The sequence below is a fragment of the Bos indicus genome, chromosome 17 (assembly GCF_029378745.1).
Source record: "Bos indicus isolate NIAB-ARS_2022 breed Sahiwal x Tharparkar chromosome 17, NIAB-ARS_B.indTharparkar_mat_pri_1.0, whole genome shotgun sequence".
NCBI lineage: Eukaryota > Metazoa > Chordata > Mammalia > Artiodactyla > Bovidae > Bos > Bos indicus.
The window spans coordinates 29,018,504-29,044,407 of NC_091776.1; the positions used below are offsets into that span (position 1 = coordinate 29,018,504).

General features: G+C 37.6%; 1 protein-coding gene across 7 annotated transcripts in view; it reads left to right on the forward strand.

Moving 5' to 3' along the window:
- SCLT1 (sodium channel and clathrin linker 1) overlaps positions 1–25,904 on the forward strand; it is a 237,950-nt gene that overhangs the window by 157,881 nt on the left and 54,165 nt on the right. For all 7 annotated transcript variants that reach the window (XR_011561108.1, XR_011561109.1, XR_011561107.1 and 4 more), the window contains 2 exons: positions 727–919; positions 9,175–9,371. Coding sequence is in view for 3 of the 7 variants with exons in the window: in XM_070769109.1 (XP_070625210.1) it covers positions 727–919; positions 9,175–9,371 (390 nt within the window). In the remaining 4 variants the exon portion in view is untranslated. The remainder of the gene's footprint in view (positions 1–726; positions 920–9,174; positions 9,372–25,904) is intronic.

Genomic DNA, 25,904 nt, shown 5'->3' on the forward strand with positions numbered 1-25,904 from the left:
TTTTATTAGGAACTTTATTAGCCAAGTTTGAGACAGGAAAAAAGGAGCTACAAGTATTACGGCAGTAAAGGATCTTATATATTTCCTATGACACCCAATGACTAGGGAATGTTCATAGTACTTGATTACCTGGGATTGAAAAGATGGAAATTTTAAAAGATAGGAATAAAAATTAGCAGTATGTTGAAACAATATACATGTTTGGAGGTCTTGTCCCTCAGTAATCCATTGTTGAGAAAGTTCAAGAAATATAACCTGTTTAAACTGTGATAAAATAAGTTTATACAACTAGCAGTTTTTTTTTTTAATTTGAATTGTCTTATGATAATTCATAATTTAGTATAGTCACCAAATGTCTTCTACAGAGTTGATTGATGATTAAAGGAGTTTTGATTATTACCTGTCCACCTTCCTCATCATTAGCTTTCGTTTGTCCTCCTGAAGTCCTTGATTCTCAGTGTTAATAATACTTGGAAAGAGGTTTCACGTTGACTTCCTTAGTGAGTGATAGCAATTCAGTTTTCTGTTATTAGTTAAGATTGCTAAATGGAGTATATTTGGTTGGTGTAACATACATTGTAAAACCGCACAGTTTAAGTCTACAGTGAAGATAAATGACTCAGAACAAAGAAAACAAGTCTGCAGTATAAAATATGGACAGACTTCTTGACGTCTATTCCAGATCATTAAGTTTAAAGGTTCTTTTTGTTTTGTTTTTTTAATCAGTTCCTCGGAAGAGATATCACGTTGCCAAGAAATGATTCAGAAACTTCAAAATATATTGGAGTCTGAGAGAGAGAACTGTGGATTTGTCAGTGAACAAAGGTTGAAACTTCAGCAGGAAAATGAACAGTTACAGAAACAGACTGAAGATTTGAGAAAGATTGCTCTCGAGGTTCAAAAAAAAGCCAAATTAAAGGTATATTCAAATCTAATTAGAATTAAATGTGTACCTGTGAAATTCAAAATATAGAGAATATTTACAGAGACCTATTAAAACATTTTTAAGACCTCTTTTTTTTAGTTTTTGCCTTCTCATCAGATAGCACTAAATCATAATGCAGAGCATTAACCAGTCTTTTCTGTATTGTAGAACTTGGCAAGCATACTTGAAAATGATTGCTTTCGCTATCCACACACAAAAAAATGCTTTTCCAACCATGAAATGCACTGATATTCCTGCCAAAGCAATTTAAGCGGTGCTAGCAAAACTATAGATAACTTTACGGACTGCTGTCCTCTTTTCCCTCTAAAATGTGCTGTACTCAGTCGCTCCGTCATGTCTGACTCTTTGCAACCCCATGGACCTGCCAGGCTTCTCTGTCCATGGGGATTCTCCAGGCAAGACTACTGAAGTAGGTTGCCATGCCCTCCTCCAGGGGAGCTTCCCAATCCAGGAATCAAACCGTCTCCCGCATTGAAGACAGATTCTTTACCATCTGAACCACCTAATAGCCACTCAAAAATAGAGCTCTTAAAACTGGCTCTGCAGATAATGGTACATCAGTATGCTCTGAGAACTACTCATAGGTAGTCTAAAAATTCCACTCCAGGGAAAAGGCAAGGGACAAAAGTGTCCTCTGGAAAAAAATTCCCTTTTCTCTCTCCTCCCCACCTGCTTCTTTCTCTAATGCTTATATGATTTGGCAGTAGGGATGTGATAACCTGTTTGAGGGAGTTTCAAGCACAGGTATCACCATCAGTATGTTGTGCCTTTCCCCATTCTGTGTGACTTTTGTAAAAGTGGCATTAACTCTTTTTTTTTATTTTAGTTGACCTTATTATGTTTCATTTATATGTAAAACATAGCTATTTATATTAAATATATATGCATTTTGAATACTATTTAAAAATTTTAAAAATTATTTAGAACTGTATCAGTTGATTGTATTTGTGTCTGGGGTGCGAAGGGGGAGTCCTTAAAAGTGGCGTTTACTTTTTATGAGAAAGGTCTGTGTCTTCCATTTTCATAGTAAGGACATGGGGCGGTAGCATTAGTGTTTCACTTGGTCTTTCACTACTGTGAGGACTCGAAGCCACATCCCAACCTAATTCATATCAGCGTATTTTATTGAATGCCTCCTATTGCAAATGTCAAACACTGTGGCTATTTATAAAAGTAAACTGAAAAAGAGACTCTTACATATCATACAAAGAAGCTTGTGCTTTTTTGCTTTAATCTGTGAGGAATCTTTGAAAAACAAAGGGGAAAAATCACACTCCCAGGTATCAAGACTTGATATAAAGCTATACTAATTAAGACAGTGTGTAATCAACAGAATAATCAACCTGATCAATAGAACAAACAGAATCCAGGGACAAACCCAGTTTTCATAATCACCTCATTATAACAAAGGCACCACAAAAGTTCAGAAGGGAAATAATTATCTTTACAATAAATATTGTGACTTCAGCTCAGTCCATATTTTTAAAATAAACCTTGATCCTTATATCACACCATTTATTTAAATTAATTTGAGCTGCCTTATAGACCTAAATGTGAAATATAAAATGATGGAGCTTCAAGGAGAAACTTCATGATCTTGGCTAAGAAAGAATTTCCTAAACAGAACAAAAAGAGAGCTAATCATAATGAAAAGGTAGATGAATTGGATTTCTTTAAAATTAAGATTTTTAACTCATCAAAAGGGACACCATTAAGAGAGTAAAAAGTAGAAGAAAGTATTTATAATACATACAACCAAAAAAAAAGACTTATATCTAGAATATAAAAACTTTTACCAGTAAATAATGAAATAGTAAGAAAAAAAGTTAATCAAAAGAAAAAAACAGACACCCCATTTCCAAAAATGAACAAAAGAATTAGTCTATAAAAGAGAATACATGAAAAAAAGTTCAACTTCATTATTTACTGTGGAAATATAATTAAAACTATAATGAGGTACTATAGCATGCATACCAGAATGACTAAAATTTTAAAACCTGACAGTATCAAGTGTGGACAAAGTTGTAAAAAATCCAGCACCTTCGTAGGTTATTTTTGTTATATAAATTGGTGCAGCCACCATTTGGTAGTATCTTTTTAAGTTGGACACACATACTATGCCAAATAATAAAAATGCTAGCTACATACCCAGCTGGTATCAGTGCTTGTGTTCATCAAAATATGTGTACAAGAATATTCATAGAAATTTTAATCTTATCAAAACACTGGAAATAATTCAAACGTCCATCGATGTGAGATGACATAAATTATGGTATGTTCATATATGGAATAGATGAAAAGAATGAACTGCATCTATAAGCAATGGCAGATGAGTCTCACAGACATAATATTGGAAAAAGAAGCCAGACATTAAAAAACTTACAGTATATTAATTTCATTATATGCAAATGAAGAACAGGCATAATTACCTATAAGGATGGGATCAGAATAGTGGTTGCATTTTCGGTGGATGAATACTGATTAGAAGGGTACATAAGAGAGCCAGTTTCTGAGGTAGCTAAATCTGGGTGGTGATGCTTATATGTCACTATATGTATAAAAATTGAGTTGTACCCTTAAAATTCATGTTCAATATGTCATTGTAAGCTAGAGAGAGGTAAATCTTGGCAGAAGAAGGTAAGTAGAATTGTAGATCAAGCAGGAGTGGCTATGAATTTGATGATTATGGAAACTAGGCGATAAGCATATAGGGATTCATTGTAAAGTTTTTCTATTGTGTATATGCTTGAAAGTTTCTATATTGAAACATTTCCATAATTTAAAAATGACAGTGTACTTTGAAAAAATCTTAAATTTTCTTATTTTTAAATGTCATATTATAAATTTCATATGAATTAATAACTAAAAACTATTAGTGACCATATACAGCATTAGTAGGAAATGAAGTTGAATATTTAACTGATAGATGGGAAAGAACTTTGTCAGCAAAACTGAAAAATGGGAGAATTGCAAATAAATAAATATATTGATAGATTTATATATAAGGTTTTTGTTTTTTTTAATTTTATTTTGTTTTTAAACTTTACAAAATTGTATTAGTTTTGCCAAATATCGAAATGAATCTGCCACAGGTATACATGTGTTCCCCATCCTGAACCTTCCTCCCTCCCCATACCATCCCTCTGGGTCGTCCCAGTGCACCAGCCCCAAGCAACCAGTATCGTGCATCAAACCTGGAATGGCAACTCGTTTCATACATGATATTATACATGTTTCAATGCCATTCTCCCAAATCTTCCCACCCTCTCCCTCTCCAACAGAGTCCATAAGACTGTTCTATACATCAGTGTCTCTTTTGCTGTCTTGTACACAGGGTTATTGTTACCATCTTTCTAAATTCCATATATATGCGTTAGTATACTGTTTTTAAATATGTAAAACAACTTTAAAAATATTTTAAAGAGAAATAACTGGATGAAATAGTTTTAATAAATATGACAGAAGACAAAGATCATACAAGGAGCTTTAAAAAATATGAAAAAATTGTAACCCAATAGGGAAACATGTATGAGACGTGAGCAGAATTCACAAACTAAGAAAAACAAATTGCTAATAAACAAGTTTTTTAAAAGTTTAAACTCTGTATTAATTAACTGCAAAGTTGTCAGTTTGAGTGAATGTGCAGCTGCAGTTGTAAAATGGTACACATTGAGAGTCTATAAAATTTAGTCATAATAGAATAATTACAGTGTCTTATAATTTAAGGAAGTTCATTGCAACATTATTTGTAATAAATTAAAAACAACCTATCTAGAAATAGTTAAATTATGGTACATTTATAAAGTGCTGTATTGAGTCATCATTAAAAATCACGTTTCCAAATAATTTATAATGTGTTTGTATTGTTATGTCCTAAGTATTTTTTAAAATGAAAACTAAAAATAAAAATATATTTTAAAAATATTTTTAAATATTTTTAAAAATATATATATGTATTTATATATATTGTAATCCTGTATCCACTAATCTCAATTTTAAAATTCATAAATAACAATGATGTAAAAGTTAGAGGTAGTTATCTCTCTGAGTTGTAGATTACAGAGACTATATATTTGTCTTTTTAATTTTTTTATATTTTGCATAATTTTACAGTATACTTGTGTTTTGGGGATTGGGTTCTTATAATGGGAGAGAAGGGAATGCATGAATTTCCCCTACTTGACACTGCATTTAGTCTATCTTTAATTCAGAATAATAACTGATGTTTCTTGGAAAAACAAAAAGAAAGTTTTCCTACCAGAAATGCTCCCTTTATGCCAAGTCTGCATGTAGCTTAAGAAAAGAATCATTGGTGAATAAGGGACTGCTGCTAAGTCACTTCAGTCGTGTCCGACTCTGTGCGACCCCATAGACGGCAACCCGCCAGGCTCCCCCATCCCTGGGATTGTCTAGGCAAGAATACTGGAGTGGGTTGCCATTTCCTTCTCCAGTGCATGAAAGTGAAAAGTCAAAGTGAAGTCTCTCAGTCGTGTCCGACTCTTAGCGACCCTATGGACTGCAGCCTACCAGGCTCCTCTGTCCATGGGATTTTTCAGACAAGAGTACTGCACTGGGGTGCCATTGCCTTCTCCAAAATAAGGGACTGCTACTGCTGCTAAGTCACTCTGTGCGACCGCATAGATGGCAGCCCACCAGGCTCTGCCGTCCCTGGGATTCTCCAGGCAAGAACACTGGAGTGGGTTGCCATTTCCTTCTCCAAAATAAGGGACTAGATAGCTGTAATTCTATTTTATGGAGGAGGGCTGTCAGATAAATTGCTTTCTAGCTGATTCCTTCTTTGACAACATAAGAATCTAGTACTACACTTTGCTGCTTTTCTCCCCCATGAAAAAGTGTGGGATCTTTAGGAGCCAGAAAGATCAAAACAGTTGGTTATTCAGAGGGCAGTTGGTTGAGAACCATAACAACTTATTTTATGAAGTTTTCATTTGATCTTAAAGCCACTACCCAGTTTCCTCTTTTCCTAACTCCTTCCTTCTTTCTGCAAAGGATCTACATATCTTTGTGGTCTAAATACTCCTCATAAAAATATAAAATTAGGAGATGGTTAGTTTTTAGCAATCCTGTCTACATGAGTGAATAGTTTTGTGCAAAGGAAGGACACAAAGGAAGAGGGGAAGGAGACCATAAATCTGTTTTTCCGACCCTGCATTCTGAATTGAATCATTAGTAAGACTTTTGTTTTGAAGACAGAGTTGTCTTGGCCCTTATCCATCCTGCATCATTGCAGACCTGTCCAGTTTAAGTCGGAACTGTGTCAACTGAAGGATCTGGGGTTCATTCAAAGACTGAATTTTGATACCTTTATTATGATTCAGACACTAAAGATGTAATAGTAAACGAAAAAGACATGGTCCCCATCCTTAACAACTTATTATTTGCATGGAGGTAGGCAAACTTTAATTGTATCTTTGCAAACTAGTAAATGCTCTTTAGGAAAAGCATAGGACACTATGAGAGCTTTTTCTAGATAGATAGTAAGAGAATTTCCCTGTGGGAGCAATAAGTTAGCTAAGTTCTAAAAGTTGAGTAGAAATAACTAAGATAAGCAGGAGGGGAAAGATTATTCTAGTCAAAGGGAGCATGTAAGAAGATCCAGGAATGAGAATGCATTGTGACAGAAACAAAGAGAAGGGAACAGTAGTATAACACAGTCTCATAGAATTAGGTAGAGAGCAGGTTATCATGAAGGACCTTGGAATAAGGCTTGTCAAGCTTGTCAAGTAGAAATGGGGAGTTAACTAGGCAGGAAGAGTGATAAAACTATGTAGATTTATAGATCAGTTTTTAATACATGATGTATGTGAGAGAGACAGAGGCAGAATTAAATACTTCCACCTAAGATATCAGAACCGTGGCTTCTCCAGAGAAAGTGGAGATCGAGGCAAGGAAGGATATTCAGTTCAAAATTTGTAAAATTCAGTAATTTAAAAATGTTTTAAATAGAGCAGAAGTCACAGAGCCTCGGGAGGCTTGCCCAGGAGTGATATGATACAAAATTAATAAATCCAAGGTAGTTTTTCCAGTGCCAGTATTTATAAAGTCGGTCTTGTACTTGTGTACCATTTGAGAAAGCAAGTTTAAGAGATTTCGGAAGTGTGCAGCATTGAGCAGAAGTAATGAGGACAGAATGTTTGTAGTTTTCCCCCACGAGCCATGAGTTTAGCTGCTGTTGAGTTTTCTTTGTTTTTTGAATCAATAAAATTGAGGCTTCTTATTCATTCTTTTTTCAGTTTGAAAGTAGTCATATTTAATAACTTACTAGAAGCCATTCCAGCTGTGACCATTTTTAAAGTACATTTCTTTAAAATATCACAAGATAGGTGTTCCTTATAATATTTCTTGAGTGTAGCAAGATACAGATAGCCTGAGAGTAAAAGAAATTGTTCTAGTAACTACTTAACTATTTTATCAGTTGCCTCAAATATGGTAATAGGTAGTTTCATTCTAGATGTATATGAAAGCAGACAGTTCATTACATACATTGGGTACTTTAGAGCATTCGGGTTAATTCTCTCCTTGAACCTCAAGTTGAGAAAGCTTTAGGGTATCCAAAGAGCATTTATTCATATGTTCATTCTACATTAAGGTTTTTTTTTTTTTTTTACTATAATAACATAAATAACCTAGAAATAATTGAAGACATTTACATATAACTTTCTGAAAAGCATTTTAGTCTTTTCTGGAGGGGAGGGGAAATTGTCCGTGTATACCGTAACTGTGGTAGTAAAGGAATTCCCGTATATAATTTTTTTTTTTAACTTTACAAAGCTCTTTGAAAGAACCTGAACTTTAGTATGTAAATCAAAAGTGGCTTGAGGAGCCTCTCAGAGGAGCTTTTGATGAACACATCAGGGTGCTGGGAGCATGGCATACTTGGAGAGGGCTTGGAAGCTCTGCACACCCCCTACCATCCTGTACCTTGTTGTGTATCTCTATTCCATCTGGCTCTGCTGGAGTTGTATCCTTTATAATAAGCCAATAAACATCTTTTTGTGTGTTTTAAAAAACATAAATGGCTTCAATTTAAACCCAGCTCTCAGTTACTAAGAGCATGAACATTTATTGTCCATCCAGGCAGCAAAAGTAAAAATAGATCATGAAAGCAGGTTTATATTAGTGGTATGTTTTTTTCCTACTGTCATTTCAAGGTGTTGGGGAAAGTGTTAAAAAATGTGTCAGTCAGTCAGTTCAGTTCAGTCGCTCAGTCGTGTCCAGCTCTTTGCAACCCCATGAATCACAGCACGCCAGGCCTCCCTGTCCCATCACCGACTCTCGGAGTTCACTCAGACTCACGTCCATCGAGTCAGTGATGCCATCCAGCCATCTCATCCTCTGTCGTCCCCTTCTCCTCCTGTCCCCAATCCCTCCCAGCATCAGAGTCTTTTCCAGTGAGTCAACTCTTCACATGAAGTGGCCAAAGTACTGGAGTTTCAGCTTTAGCATCATTCCTTCCAAAAAATCCCAGGGCTGATCTCCTTCAGAATGGACTGGTTAGATCTCCTTGCAGTCCAAGGGACTCTCAAGAGTCTTCTCCAACACCACAGTTCAAAAGCATCAATTCTTTGGCGCTCAGCCTTCTTCACAGTCCAACTCTCACATCCATACATGACCGCTGGAAAAACCATAGCCTTGACTAGCCGGACCTTTGTTGGCAAAGTAATGTCTCTGCTTTTGAATATGCCATCTAGGTTGGTCATAACTTTCCTTCCAAGGAGTAAATGTCTTTTAATTTCATGGCTGCAGTCACCATCTGTAGTGATTTTGGAGCCCCCAAAAATAAAGTCTGACACTGTTCCCACTGTTTCCCCATCTATTTCCCATGAAGTGATGGGGCCAGATGCCATGATCTTCGTTTTCTGAATGTTGAGCTTTAAGCCAACTTTTTCACTCTCCTCTTTCACTTTCATCAAGAGGCTTTTTAGTTCCTCTTCACTTTCTGCCATAAGGGTGGTGTCAGCTGCATATCTGAGGTTATTGATATTTCTCCATCTTAATTCTGCTTTCATTAAATTTGTACTATAACATAGGATAAGTCTTCATCTATGATGGAGACAAATTGTAAAATTAATTTTTATATAGATTCCTCATCCAAACATTTCTATGCCACAGACCACACAATAAATGATTGTATTTATCAGTGATCACTATGTCTCCTAGAATAACAGAAAAGAAAAAGAAAATACTATTTTCATTTTATTCCTTAGATCAGTACAATGGAGCATGAATTTTCAATAAAGGAACATGCGTTTGAAGTTCAATTAAGAGAAATGGAAGACAGTAATCGAAATTCCACTGTTGAACTGAGGCATCTCTTAGCTACTACACAGAAAGCAGCCAATAGGTGGAAAGAAGAAACAAAGAAACTCACTGAAAGTGCAGAAATTAGAATCAATAATCTAAAGTAAGTCCACTATTAATTCTTTGGTACATTGTACAGAAAAATTATTTAACCTTTAGTTTAATGTCCTTGCCATAATCTTTTTGTAAAAATATGTAAGTCTGTACCTTATATTTTTTACAGCAAATATTAAATTACTATGAAAAATGTTGACAATTATAGATCAAACTAACATTGTTTGTTTTATAAATTGTATGCATATCCCAGGAAATACAATGATTTTTGTTGGGCATGGCAGTTTAGAATCTTAATACTATTCATGTATAGATATAGCATAGTAATGTTCCATAGTTGCAAGAGAATCTATTTGGCCTGCAAAGCCTAATATTTGTTCTTTGGCCCTTTAAGAAAAAGTTTGCTGACGTTTGCCCAGGAAGAACGTGAACTTTTATGATGAATGAAATGGGAAGCTATGAAGGGCTTTTAACAAAATAATATGATTGGGCTTAAATGTTCAACAGGTCACTTTGACTGCTCTATGATGAATAGCCTGGAGAGGGTCAAGGGTAGAAGAAGAGAGAAGATGAATCAGTACTGTGACAATCCAAGTACAAAATGATGGTAACTTGGATTAAGTTTCGAAGGACTGGAAATCATTTTTTTAAAGTTTGCTTTGGGCCATGTTAAGTATGAGCTACCTAAAAGATCTTTAAGTCAGAATAAAAAAAAAAAAAGAATATCACCTTGTTAGGTTCACAAGTTTGGAGTTCAGGGAAGATATTGCAACAAGAGCTCTAAATTTAGGAGTGATTAACATACACATAATTTTTAAAGTCATGGAATTAGAAGGTATAGAAAATAAGTCTGGATAGGGAAATTAGGCAACTGAGGACTAAGTTCTAAAATTTAGTTTAGAGAAATGAAAATTTAGCTGAGCCTGAGAAAAAATTCTGGGACAAACAGGAGAAAGAATAGTAAAAAAAAAAAAAAACTCAAAAAGAATGACATAAAAATAGATGATATTTATTTTTTACAGATGGATAAACGGAGTCTGAGTGACATAAAGGAACTTGTTCAAGGTCAGATAGCTAACAAAGTAAAAGATCCTGGTTTCAAATTTAGTCAGCTTGGATATAGTCAATATGGTCCTAACCATTAAAGTTTGCTTTGTTTTTTTTTTTTTGGCCAGTTTATTTCTTTTTATTGAAGTGTAGTTGCTGTACAATATTATATGTTCTAGGTGTACAATATAGTGATTCACAACATTTTAATTTATAGTTACTGTAAAATATTGAGTATATTCCCTGTGTTGCACAATATATGCTTTTGCTTATTTTATACCTAGTAGTTTGTACATCCGAATCCACCACCCCTATACTAACCCTCCCCACTTCTCTCCCCCCACCAATAACCACAGTTTGTTTTCTGTAGCTGCAAGCCAGTTTCTTTTTGTTATATTCACTAGTTTCTTTTCTTGGCCAAGTAGTATTCTATTGTGTATATATTTCACGTCTTCTTTATCCATTCATCTATTGATGGACACTTAAGTTGCTTCCATTTTTTGGCAATTGTAAATATTGCTGCTGTGAACTTTGGAGTGCATGTATCTTTTCGAATTAGTGGGGTTTTTTTTTTTCTTTCAGATGAATACCCAAGGGTGGAATTGGTACTTCTATTTTTAGTTTCTGAGAAACCTCCATACTGTTTTTTTCTCCCCCTCCATACTGTTATCGACAGTGAGTGCATCAGTTTACATTCTCACCAGCAGTGTACTAGCATTCCATTTCCACCACATTTTTGCCAGCACTTGTTATTTGTGTTCCTTTTGATGTTAGCCATTCTGACAGGTGTGTAGTGATATCTTATTGTGGTTTTGATTTGCATTTCCCTGATGATAGTGATATTGGACATCTTTTCATATGCCTATTGGACATCTGTGTGTCCTTTTTGGGAAAATGTCAGATAAGCAGGTATCACTATAAACTTCCTTCTTAGACCTGGTTTTACTGTGTCCCGTAAGTTTTGAATTGTTGTGTTTTCATTTTCATTTGTCTCTAGGAATTTTAAAAATTTCCTCTCTGATTTAGTGCTCTATTGATGATTTTGTAGCTATAGTTTGGCCTCCACGTTTGTAGTTTTATAGTTTTTTCCTGTAGTTGATTTCTAGTTGCATAGATTTGTGATTGAAAAAGATACTTAATATGATCTCAGTTTTCTTAAATTTATCAAGGCTTATTTTCTGGCCTAGCATGTTATCTGTCCTGGAGAATGTTCCATTTGCACTTGAAAAGAATGTGTATTTTGTTGCTTTCAGGTAGAATATTCTCTCTGTATGTAAATTAAGTTCATTTGATCTAATGTGTCATTTAAGGCAAGGATTTCCTTACTAACTGTATGTCTGGATGATCTGTCCATTGATGTAAGTGGGATGTTAAAGTCCCTGACTATTATTATTTCCTGTCAATTTCTCCTATTATGTCCATTAATATTTACCTTATATATTTAGGTGCTCATATATGGGGTGCATATACATTTATATTTGTTATATCTTTTTCTTGAATTTATCCCTTGATTATTATGTGTTGTCCTCCTTTGTCTCTTCCAGCAGTCTTAATCTTACAGTCTGTTTTATCTAAGTATTGCTACTCTGGCCGTCTCTTGATTTCCATTTGTATGGAATACCTGTTTCCATTTCCTCACTTTAGCTTTGTGTGTGTCTCTAGATCTGAAGTCTCTTGTAGGCAGCATGTGTATGGGTCTTGTTTTTGTATACAGTCAGCCAGTCTATGTCTTTTGGTTGGAGCATTTAGACAATTCAAAATTAAGATAATTATTGAGATGTACTTACTGCCATTTTGTTAATTGTTTGGGGCTTGTTTTTGGAGATTTTTCCTTTCTTTTGTTCTCTTCTTTGTGACTTATGACTATCTTTAGTGTTTGGATTCCTTTTTCTTTTTTTATGTGTGTATGTCTGTTACACATTTTTGTTTTGTGGTTACCACAAGGTTTTTGTAAATCATATTGCTTTAGATACAAAGCAGTTTTAATTGTTTTTTTTACATTCAGTTCAGTTCAGTCGCTTAGTGGTGTCTGACTCTTTGCGACCCCAGGGACTGCGCACGCCAGGCCTCCCTGTCCATCACCAACTCCCGGAGTTCACTCAGACTCACGTGCATCGAGTCAGTGATGCCATCCAGCCATCTCATCCTCTGTCGTCCCCTTCTCCTCCCGCCTTCAATCTTTCCCAACATCAGGGTCTTTTCAAATGAGTCAGTTATTCGCATCAGGTGGCCAAAATATTGGAGTTTCAGCTTCAACGTCAGTCCTTCCAATGAACATTCAGGATTGATCTCCTTTAGGATGGACTGATTGGATCTCCTTGCAGTCCAAGGGACTCTCAAGAGTCTTCTCCAACACCACAGTTCAAAAGCATCAATTCTTCAGTGCTCAGCTTTCTTTATAGTCCAACTCTCACATCCATGCATGACTGCTGGAAAAACTATAGCCTTGACTAGACTGACCTTTGTTGGCAAAGTAATGTCTCTGCTTTTTAATATATGATGTCTAGGTTGGTCATAACTTTCCTTCCAAGGATCAAGCGTCTTTTAATTTTATGGTTGCAGTCATCATCTGCAGTGATTTTGAAGCCCCCCAAACAAATAGAGTCTCTCACTGTTTCCCCTGTTTCCCCATCTATTTCCCATGAAGTGATGAGACCAAATGCCATGATCTTAACATTGTTTTACATTGCTGACCTCTAATTTCAGATGCATTGTAAATACCTGCATCTGTACTCTCTTCCCTCCATGATTACTATTTTTTATTTCATATTTTACATCTGATTGTTTTGCGTGTCCCTTAACTGCTTATTGTGGATACAGATGATTTTACTACTTTGGCCTTTGAACCTCCCTACTAGCTTTTTGTGTGGATGATTTCCTCCCTTTACTGTGTGTTTGCCTTTACTAGTGAGCTTTTCCATTCAGTAATTTTCTTGTTTTTAGTTGTGGCCTTTCTTTTTCTCCTAGATAACTTCATTTAACATTTGTTGGAAAGCTGTTTTGCTGGTGCTCAAGTTTATCTTTTGTTTATCTATAGAACTTTTAATTTCTCTGTCAAATCTGAAGGAGAACCATGCTGGGTAGAAGATTCTTGGTTGTAGGATTTTTGTTTTTTTCTTTTCATCAATTTACATATATTGTGCCACTCCTTTCTGGCCTGCCGAATTTCTGCTGGAAAATAAGCTGATAACTTTATGGGCATTCCTTTGTATGGTATTTATTGGTTTTCCCTTGCTGCTTTTAATATTCTCTCTTTATCTTTAATTTTTGTCATTTTAATTATCATGTGTCTTAGTATGGTTCCTCTTTGGAACTCTCTGCACTTCCTGGACTGTTTCTTTTCCTAGGCTTAGGAAGTTTTGAGTTATTATGACTTCAGATATTTTCTCCGACCCTTTCTCTCTGAAATGCTAATGCTCTGCTTGACGTTGTCAGTGTATGCTTGACAATGCTTGACGTTGTCCCAGAGGTCTCTGACACTATCCTCTTTTCTTTTTATTTTTTTTCTTTATCTGTACAGTGGCAGTGACTTCCCTAGTTCTGTCTTCCAGCTCACTGATGCATTCCTCTGTATCATTCAGTCTCCTGTTGTTTCCTTCTAGTGTATTTTTCATTTCATTTGTAGTCTTCATCTCTGTTTAGTTGGTCTTTTATGTTTTCTCTTTATAACAGAAACTACTAACTTCTCACTCTCTGTATGTATTCTTTTCCCGAGTTCTTTGATCATCTTTACAGTCATTACTCTGAACCCTTTCCTGGTATATTGTCTGTCTACACTTATTTCTTCATCTAGGATTTTATCTCTTCCTTCAACTGGAGTATATTCCTCTGCCTCCTCCTTTTGCCTAAGTTGCTATTTGTATCTTTACGTATGTGGTAGATTAGTCACACTTCTCAACTTTAGAGAAGCGGCCTTCTGTAGGAAACATCCTATGCATCCCAGCAGTACACTCCCCTCTCATCACTCAAACTGTAGGTTCTAGGGGTACCCCAAGAGGGCTGCGTGGGTCCTTCTGTTGTGGCGGGCTGACTGTGTGGCAGTCTGGTGGGCTTGTTGTCCTGTAGCCTGATTGGTTGCCAGGCCGTATCTTATATGGATGCTCCTGTGAACTAGTTAGTGAGACCCAGTTATGAAGCAGCTTGTTGTGGAACCCTCAGGGGCCTCAGGCTAGTGCTGGCTCTCTGGTGGGCAGAGTCAGCATTTATAAGACTCTGAGCTGTTGCCTGCCCTCTGCTTTGTGATTCTAGGTCTGGGGTTAATGCCATACTAGTGGCGAGCAGAGCCGCTTCCTGGAATCTGGCTGTAGGGCCCACGGATCCCAGAGCTGATGTCAGATTGCTGATGAGCGGGGGCAGGTTCTTGACACAGTTGCTTATGGGGGATTGCTGTGTTCCAAAGCTTGTGTTGGCCTACTGTTAGTGGACTGGATATGCAGGCTGCTGGATCATGGTTTTCTTGCCTCTGGTGTCTACCTTCTGGTGGGTAAGGCTGGTCTGGAGGCTTGTGCAGGCTTCCTGGATGGCAGGGCTATTGCCTGCTCAGTGGTGGGTGGAGCGGAGTCTTGGTCCTTTGAGCAGGGCCATATTTAGAGGCAGGGAGTTGGTGATGGACAGGGAGGCCTGGTGTGCTGCAGTTCATGGTGTCGCAAAGAGTCAGACACAACTGAAGCGACTTAGCAGCAGCAGCAAGCAGCCTGTCTACTGATGAGTGGTCTGTAACCCCACTCAGTTAATTTTTTGGCCTGAAGCATCCCAATTCTGGGGCCTACAGGCTGTTGGGTGGTGTCAAGTCCTGACACTAATGAACCAGAGGGAAGATTTCAAGATGGCAGCCACAAGCATCAGTAGCTATACAATAGATAGCTCCTAAGTATGGCTACCACCAGTGTCTATGTCCACAGGAAGAGTCACAGGCATCCCCACTTCTCCCAGAGACTCTCCAACAAGGTAAGTCTGGCCCAGGCTTCAATCAAATTACTGCTTTTGCCCTGGGTCCTGGTGCATGTAGGATTTTGTGTGTGCCCTTTAAGAGTGAAGTCTATTTCCCTCAGTCCTATGGGGCTCCTGAAATTAAGCCCCACTAGCCTTCAAAGCCAGATCTCCAGGGGTTTGTGTTCACAGTACAGAACCTCCAGGCTGGGGAACCCAACATGGGGCTCAGAACTCTCACTCTGCATATAATTATCCTCCAGTTTGTGGGTTGCCCACCAGAGAGTATAGGACTTGATTATATCAGGAGTCCATCCCTCCTACCCATCTCACTGTGGCTCCTTCACTATGTCTTTAGTTTATATCTTTTCTGGTAGGTTTGGGGCTTTTTCACTGATGGCTGTTCTGCAGATAGTTATTACTTTTGAGAGGAAGCGAGCTTGGAGTCTTTTTACTCTGCTAGCTTGGCCAACCCCCCTGCCCCCACCACCAACCATAGTGTTTTATAAAATGCTAGTGACTGGTTGAGTAAGATAGAACTGAGAATGAACCTTTCGGTTTGGTACCCTGTGGTGCTTTTATTATTGATAATAAAAATAAGAACAGTTTTAGTGAAATGCTGGAATGAAAATGTATTTAGAATTAGTTTGAAAGAAAGGGAAAATTTTGCTTGTGTTTATTGGTGAGCTAGGACATTTGGACCTGTCCTCTCATGGCTAAAAACGTTACATGAATTATAAAAAGCATCTATTTGCATTAAATAACAAAAAATTATTACCAGTTTGACTTTATCCAAGGAATGCAAAATTATTAAAGCATTAGAAAACAAATTGATGTAATTTACCACATTACTTATTAAAAGAGAAGAATCATAAGGTTATCTCAATAGAGATAGAAAAAGTATTTGAGAAAATTTAATATGTATCCATTTTTGATTTTTAATATGTCTCAGCAAACTAGAAATAGAATTTACTTAATTTTATAAAGGTATCTCTTCTAAATCAAACATTATTCTGAATAGCAAAACATAAATCTTAATAGCTTTTCTTTGAAGACTGGAAAGATGACCAAGACCACTATTACCACTTCTGTTAGTATTTGTACCAGAAGTCCTAATCAGTGCACTATGTCCAGAAAAAGAAATAAAAGGTATACAGACTGGAAAAGAAGAAAACAGTCATTCTTCACAGACATAATGATTGTATGTGTAGAAAATCCAAAATAATTCACAGACCAATTGTGTTTCCACATCCCAGCAACAAACATTTCAAAATAAAACTTTAAAAATAGTATAATTTATGTTGTATCAAAATATATCAAATGTCTGAATAAATTTAACAAAGAATGTGTAAGACTTTCTCGTGAAAACTAGGATATTAAAAATAAAGGTCTAAGTAAATAGAGATATCATATTAATTGGTCAGAATCCTTAATATTATACATTTGTTAATACCCCCTGCCCTGACGATATAGAGATATAGTGTAATCTCAGCCAAAATACTTACACATGGAGCAGTATCCAAAATATTAAGTGAAAACGAAAAAAAAAGCATAGTGTACAGTGTGTGTACTATTCTGCCCTTGTCAGGGTATTTACTAGCTTTGACTGGTGAAAGGACCTAGATACAGTGGCCAGTATTCAGATGCAGGTGAGGTATCCTAAAAGAAACCAGGACTCCTTAGAGAAATGACTGATTACAGATCTCAGATAGGAAAGTACAGGATGAGCCTAGGAAACACTTTGTGGTAGCGAAAGGCATGGACAATACCAAGATTATTGGGATCAAATCAAAAGGACCCAGTAGCCAACTTGAGGAAGCTCCCACTGGCCTATATGGTGACAGTTTGATAGTTCATCAAAGAAAATATCTGCAGTAAATGTTAACATACCAAATATATTAAGTCTGTGACTTCAGAATGATATTAAAGAAAAAATTCTTTGGTCACCTTTGGAAGATATTATAGAAACAGCTTTTTCTGGAAAGATGAAGTTAAAATCCAGCATTTATTCTACTTTTCCTCTATTCACTGGACTTCATCAAATGCTACTTGGCCTTTTCCTATCATAACAGCCCTCACTTCACTGGTTAGGGAACCAGTGTATGGATTTTGCCAGTTAGTTGCTTAATATGTCTCCCAATTATGTATCTCAGAATCAGGAAACAACCACAAGGTAGGATTATGGACACCCTGGGCCCGCTGAGACAGCTCAAGCCGAAAGTCCTTTGATGACCCACCTGCAATTACTTCTCCTCTGCTTGATGGACCACAGTGGTATTTAGAATCTCTAGGAATTTGTCGTTTCCAGTAATCGTTAAAGTGTCTGAATTTCCCTTCCCCGTTGCATGGTTACCCTGCCTACTCTTCACAGGTCCTTTTTAGGGAAAAGCTAGGAGGAAGTATATATGAATGTATAAAAGGTTCCTTTAAAGGAACCTGCAACTTCTTCCTCCACTCAAGGGGCTCTGAATCTGAACAGATTCAAGTTTCAGTTCAGTTCAGTAGCTCAGTCGTATCCGACTCTTTGCGACCCCATGAATCGCAGCATGCCAGACCTCCCTGTCCATCACCAACTCCTGGAGTTCACCCAGACTCACGTCCATCGAATCAGTGATGCCATCCAGCCATCTCATCCTCTGTCATCCCCTTCTCCTCCTGCCCTCAATCCCTCCCAGCATCAGAGTCTTTTCCAATGAGTCAACTCTTCACATGAGGTGGCCAAAGTACTGGAGTTTCAGCTTTAGCATCATTCCTTCCAAAGAAATCCCAGGGCTGATCTCCTTCAGAATGGACTGGTTGGATCTCCTTGCAGTCCAAGGGACTCTCAAGAGTCTTCTGCAACACCACAGCTCAAAAGCATCAATTCTTCGGGTTAAAGAGCCATGACACTGTCTTATAGTGATTAAACACTGCTATTCATAAGATCTGGAGCTTTTCTTCTGCAGATCAAACAAGACTTGAGTAGACTGCCCATCTATTTCAATTCTAGGATGACAGTGATAAAATTATCAAGCCCCAAAGATCTCTGCAAATCAGATTCTGCGGGTTACTATTTGAACTCTACTGCTGTTGTAATGATGACTGCATTTGCTTTGGAGATTTAAGGCCACTACATTGCCCTTGCTGTTGAGAATTGTATCATTTTCATTAAATTCAGGTAGTCCAGATCCATGGTAGCAGTTCCCACTGTCATTTCTGTCCCCCAGAGAATAGCCACTACAGACCTCTTCAGGGATAATGAGGCACCCCTCCTGACTGTATTTCTCATAGTCCTGGTGAAGGCAGTGTCCTCTAGACCCTCCTGAAGGAGGCAGTCTCCCTGACCTCTGATAACTTTCTCAACACCAGATTCTCACATGGGGATGAGTGTGTCCTCCTCTCTTCCTGGGAACATTTCTCTTGAAAATATTCAGACACATTAAGGGACACTATTGATAGCTAGTGTATAGGGGCCGGGGGTGCTGGTAACCATCCTGCAGTGCTCCGCACAGCCCCACACAGCAAAGAATTTTCCAGCCAATGGTGTTAGTAGTGCCATGCTTGAGAAAGTCTGCTCCGTGCTGCACAACGAGTTTTTTACATTTCAGTATTCCATATAGGTCACCTTTGAATCCAGATTTTGTTCAACCAACCAAGCAAACCAAAATACTTGAGCTAATTCATTGGATGTAGAATATCTGCTTTGTGAGCCCATATTGGTAAACATGGCCTCATCCAGTGTTGTTGTTTTTGTTTTTTTTTTTTGCTGTAATCTAGCACCCTTAGGATCTAGTCACACATACTCTCTGATTTCTATGTAAAATTGGCAAAATCATGTAATTATCATGGTGCTTTCTGCCACCTCAGAGGTCTCGTCTTCTACCTCATTTCCTAGAGCTAAGTAGACTTCAATCTGGCCATAGATGTAGAAGCAATGGATGATGGCACGGTAATTCCTGAAAGAAGTTACCTATTCGTTGCAAGGCAACCTCCTTAGGTGAGTCCTTTACATATTCTTCAGGCAAAGGAGACTTACCTTCCCAAATAGAGAAGAAGAACTGCTTCTACTCTCAGAGAAAGCCTTACAGAATTTAGGGCTTCAAGGCTCCAGCTTCATTGGAGTCTGTCTGTTCACATGTCCCCATTTCAACTTGGAGGGGAAAAAAGACCCTGCGAGGTTATGCATTCAGCCTGTGGTGGTATTCAGCCATTCCTGGGATTAGACTTTGGATTTGATTTTCAGAAAATTCAGCTTTGCAACTGCTGGAGATAAGGGTTTCTTTTAGGGTAATAACAGCAGCTTCTGGCCCCCTAACCTAGACTTTGAACTCAGAATTTAAAACTCTGAGCCCTTTATTTTTATTTTCAGAGCTTTCCATTATACCTGGAAGCTGCATTATTTTCTTCATTCCCTGTCATTATTTAGTCACTCAAAATGTTACAGTATACAGGCACTTGATTATACAGGTAATAATTTAACTCTTTTACCATGGATTATCATGGTCCCCTTTACCACTGACCTTTAAATTTAAGCAGAGCATAGAACAATTCTAGGTAATTCACAACCAGTTAGAGTACCCATTCATAAGGTTATATTCTTCTGGAACTACTTCTGGTACCAATTTCTCTATGCATCAGGGTTTATTCAAGGAAACAGAACTACTCCGGACAGTACTGAATAGTAATAGAATATGGGATTTATTGTAGGAATTAGACCTTATGCAGTGGCACTGGTAGATAATTCAATTAAATGCACTTGTCTCTGCATCTGATGCTAAACCTGAAGTCACTGTGGGTCTCTGAACCAGCAGTTGTGAAGGACAGCTGAATGCAGATGAAACAGCTCACAAGGACAAACTGAAACCCTGTTTTCAACCTGTCTCTCATCACTTCCACCTCAAACCACTTTGTGGATGACCTGCAGGAGAGGCTGCTGCCCTTCACCATGGATCTGTACATGGTCCAAGAGGCCAAAAGAGGAGGTCTAACAAGAGGCAGAAAATGGAATTGCTGAAGGTTCAGGTGGTGCCCCACACCATTATAGTGACCTAACATATCAGCAGCTGTGCAGGAGCTGCCACAGGGCCAGGTATCCTGTCAGCCTTCACAGCTACTGCACAAACTTCTCTTATGGTCAACACCAGCCCAGGACCAGGCAGGGAAAGGAATCCTGGGAAACATAATTGCAGGTTAACTAAGTCGGTGCAGTCCAAAGACACCACCATGTGCTTGTCATAGTGTAATTCTTGATGTTGTTCAGTTCACAATGCTTATGTAAGGAAGAACAAAACCATATAAAATAAATGAGGTTTAACATCAGTCTAAAGATTATGATGTGCATGCTAAGTCACTTAAGTCCTGTCTCTTTGTGACCCCATGGACTGTAGCTTGCCAGGTTCCTCTGCCCGTGGGATTTTCTAGGCAAGAATATTGGAGTGGGTTACCATTTCCTCCTTCAGAGAATCTTCCCAACCCAGGGATTGAAGCCATGTCTCTTATATCTCCTGCATTGACAGGCAGGTTCTTCACCACCAGCACCACTTGGGAAGCCACACACATATTTCTGCTGCTGCTAAGTCGCTTCAGTCGTGTCCGACTCTGTGCAACCCCATAGACGGCAGCCCGCCAGGCTCCCCCGTCCCTGGGATTCTCCAGGCAAGAACACTGGAGTGGGGTACCATTTCCTTCTCCAATGCATGAAAGTGAAAAGTGAAAGTGAAGTCGCTCAGTCTTGTCCGACTCTTACCGACCCCATGGACTGCAGCCTACCAGGCTCCTCTGCCCATGGGATTTTCCAGGCAAGAGTACTGGAGTGGGGTGCCATTGCCTTCTCCGCACACATTTATGATGGTAACTATATGTTGAATATACACTGTTTGCCACTCTACATACTCCTTTAATCATCACAAAAGCTTTATGAAGTAAATGCTATTATGCTCCCTGTATTAGGGTTCTTCAGAGAAACAGAACCAATAAGGTGTATGTGAGAGAGAGAATGTGTGTGTGTGTGTCTGTGTGTGTAAAGGTTTATTTTAATGAATTGGTTCAAGTGATTGTACAGGCCTGGCAAGTCCAAACTCTGATTGAGAAGACTAGCAGGCTGGATAGTCAAGCTGTTCCTTTTCAAGTCCAAAGGCATTCATGCTGGAAATCTGAAAGCCAGTGTTACTGTTCGAGTCCAAAAGTCCTCTGTTGCAGAGTACCCTGTTGCTTGGAGGAAGTCAGCTTTTTGTTCTATTCAGGCCATCAACTGATTATATAAGGCCCACCCACATTATGAGAGGCGTTCTGCTTTACTCAAAGTTCAGTGACTTAAATGTAAATCTTATCCAAAAATACTATCATTGAAACATCCAGAATAATGTTTGACCAAACATCTTGACACCATGGCCCAGCCAATTTGACACATAAAATTAACCATCACACTCCCTATGTCATACATGAGGAAGCTCTGGACTTTAAAAAAATTCATACAAGTCTACAGTTCATCATCTGCAATTCTAAATTTAAAAAAACTGAAAACAGTTTTTTCCTAAGTTATCTTCCTACACTTTTGTGGCAAAATCTGACATGAAATGATAGGCTATTTTTGATACATGTGTTTCTATATATGCACACACATATATAGATACACAGAAACATTTATTTCCTTTGTAATGCCTATTAATATGTTTTACTGAAAAATATTTATGATTGTAATCATCTCTGTCATACTCTTAACCCATAAAATACTTTTCTTGAATCCTTGGATTCTGCTATATTGTATAGGTAACTTGTGAACACCAACTAATCACTCCCAGTAGATTATTGATAGTGAATGTGTTTTGTTTTAGTTTGTATTTCCTGAGGTATGGATCAAAGCACTTGCCAAAAGGAAAGACATAGAATGTTGCATTTAACTCCCTTGAGTCTGTCAAACTAGTTTTAGTACAGCCCTGTCTGTTGCTTATAGTCTGGGGTAGAAAGATTGTTAATGCCCTTTACAAACCATGACTTCAGGAATACCACTTGATTTTTTGAAAAGTAATTTTACCCCAGTTATCATGTATTTTTTATTGTTATTACAATATAGTTAGTTTACAGTATTGTATTAGTTTCTGATTTACAGTAAACTGAATCAGTTATATGTATACATACAGCTATTCTTTTTTACATGCTTTTCCCATGTCATTATAGAATATTGAATAGAGTCCCTTGTGCTATAGAGTAGGTCCTTATTAGTTATCTATTTTTTATATATGTGTGTGTGTGTGTATATATATATATATAGTAGTGCATATATGTTAATCCCAATCTCCCAATTTATCCCTCCTCCTTGTTCTTTCCCCCTCAGTAACCATAAATTTGTTTTCTACATCTGTGACTCTATTTCTGTTTTGTAAATAAGTTCATTTATACCATTTGTTGAGATTTCACATGTAAGAGATATCATATTTGTCTTTCTCTATCTGAGTTCACTCAGCATGGCTGTCTCTAGAAGTATCCACACTGCTGCAGATGGCATCATTTCATTCTTTTTATGGACATGACTAAGCAACTTCACTTTGACTTTTCCCTTTCATGCATTGGAGAAGGAAATAGCAACCCACTCCAGTGTTCTTGCCTGGAGAATCCCAGGGACAGGGTAGCCTGGTGGGCTGCCATCTATGGGGTCGCACAGAGTCGGAGACAACTGAAGCGACTTAGCGGTAGCATGGCTGAATAATATTCCACTGTGTATATATGTACACATCTTCTTTATCTGTTCCTCTGTTGATGGACATTTAGGTTGCCTCCATTTCTTGGCTGTTGTAAATAGTGCTGCAGTGAATGTTGGAGTGCATGTATCTTTTCAAATTATGGTTTTCCCCAGATACATGCTTAGGAGTGGGATTGCTAGATCATATGATAGCTGTATTTTTAGTTTTTTAAGGAACCTCCGTAACTGTTCTGCACAGTGGCTATACCCACTTTACATTCCCAGCAACAACGTAGAAGGGTTCTCTTTTTTCCATACCCTCTCCAGCATTTATTTGTAGATTTTTTGATGATGGCCATTCTGACTGGTAGAAGGTAGTATCTCATTGTAATTGTGATTAGCATTTCTCTAGTAATTAGTAATTTGAGCATCTTTTCATGTGTCTCTTGGCCATCTGTATGTCTTCTTTGGAGAAATGTCTATTGAGGTCTTCTGTCTCTGGATTTTTGTTTTTTTTTGTTTTGGTTTGGGGTTTTTTGTGTGTGTGCTTCATAAGCTGTTTTATACATTTTGGAGATTAATCCCTTGTTGCTTCATCTGCAAATATTTTCTTCCATTCTTTGTGTTGTCTTTTCCTTTATGTTTATAGTTTCCTTTGCTGTGCAGAAGCTTTTGAGTTTAATTAGGTCCCCTTTGTTTATTTTTGTCTGTATTTTCATTACTCTGGGAGGTGGATCCAAAAAGATCTTGCTTCAGTTTATGTCAAAGTGTATTCTACTTATGTTTTCCTCTAAGAGTATTATAGTATCTGGCCTTACTTAGTTCTTGACCCATTTTGAGTTTGTTTTTGTGTATGATGTTAGAGAATGTTGAAATTAGAGAATAGGATGATGTGTTCAAAGTGCTGAGAGGGGAGGGGGAAAAAATGCCAACCAGGAACACTCTATCTAGCAGTTATCCCCTCAGAAATTTCCCAGATAAACAAAAACTGAGGAAATTCATGATCACTAGACGTGCCTTACAAGAAATGCTGAATGGAGTTCGTCAAGCTGGAATTTAAAAAATATTAATTAGTAATATGAAAATTTACAATACAGTGATAAAGGTAAATAATCAAGTTCCGAAAACTCTAATACTGTAAAATGGTGTGTTGATAATTATAGTATAAAGGTTAAGGACCAGAGTATTAGAAATAACTATAACTACCATAATGAATACAGTTGTTAATGAATACACAATATAAAAAGAGGTAGATTACTGAAGAGGCAGGGGAGAAAAAAGGCAGAGTTTTTGTATTCAAGCAAAGTTTTTGTATTCAGCATAAAATAGACTGTTCTATCTGTAAGATGTTTTGAGTAAGCCTTGTGGTAACCACAAAGCAAAAATCTGTACTAGATTTGCAAAAGACAAAGAGGAGACTTGTCACAAAAAACGCCAATTCACAAAGGAAGGCAGAGAGAGAGGAAAAAAGGAGCACGAGAAGTGCAGAACAGCCAGAAGACAGTCAATGAGAAGGCATTGGTAGATTTTTACATATCAGTAATTACTCCAAATATAAGTGGATTGAGGGCTTCATTCAAAAATATAGAGCGGCTGAGTGAACTAAAGACAAGACCCATTTATATACTGCCTATAAGAGACTCACTACAACTTTAAGGACACAGGCTCAAAGTGGAAACTGAAAGAGAGCAGTGGTAGCTGTACTTAAATCAGACAAAATAAGACTTTCACGTTGTAGTTCCTTTTCTAACTTCTTGGAATAGAAGCATGTCTCACAGGTTTTCATTTTTTCCTAATGCATCTATTCTTAAATGTTATAAAATTTCCACTAGATACTGACATAGCTTTAGCATATGTTTTGATGTATGTAGTATTTTCACAATTACTCAGTTTTAAATATTTTAAAATTTTTATCTTTTCTTCTTTCAGTCCATGTTATTTATAAGTACATTTTAAAATTCCTGAATAAATGGGGATATTTTTCTTATTTTATTGTTAATTACTTCTGTTTTCCATAAATACGTCTCTTAGAAACAATATGTTGTTCTTCTTTAGATCATTTAGTTCATTTATATCCAGTGTAATCTAAACTATACTGGGATTTGTTTTCATTGTTTTAGTAGCTCAGATGGTTAAGAATCTGCCTGAAAGGCGGGAGACCTGGATTCCATCCCTGGATCAGGAAGATCCCCTGGAGAAGGGAATCTTTCTGACAACCCACTCCAGTACTCTTGCCTGGAAAATTCCATGGACAGAGGAGCCTGGTGGGCTGCAGTCCATGGGGTCACAAAGAGTCAGACAAGACTGAGTGGCTAACACTTCCACTTCCATACTTCTGTCATTGCTTTCTTTCTGTTTCCTTTCTTGTACTCTTTATTGACTTCGTGTTTTTTCCCCATCATTCCACTTCTCCCCCTAAGATTTGGAAATTATATTGTCACCAGACTTTAAAGTCTGCTTTGTAATGTTTTTGTTTCACCTTACTAATTGTTTTGTGTAATTACAGTTCATTTATATTAGCCCATATATTTACCACTTTCTTTATTCTGAATTTCTTCTTCTATCTCAAGCATTCTAGCTGGAACTAGTTTCCTAGTGTCTCAGTTCAGTTCAGACGCTCAGTCGTGTCCAGCTCTTTGCGACCCCATGAACCACAGCACGCCAGGCCTCCCTGTCCATCACCAAATCCCAGACTTCACCCAAACTCATGTCCACTGAGTCGGTGATGCCATCTAACCATTTCATCCTCTGTCGTCCGCTTCTCCTTCAGCCCTCAATCTTTCCCAGCATCAGGGTCTTTTCAAATGAGTCAGCTCTTCACATCAGGTGTCCAAAGTATTGGAGTTTCATCTTCAACATCATTCCTTCCAATGAATACCCAGGACTAATCGTCTTTAGGATGGACTGGTTGGATCTCCTTGCAGTCCAAGGGACTCTCAAGAGTCTTCT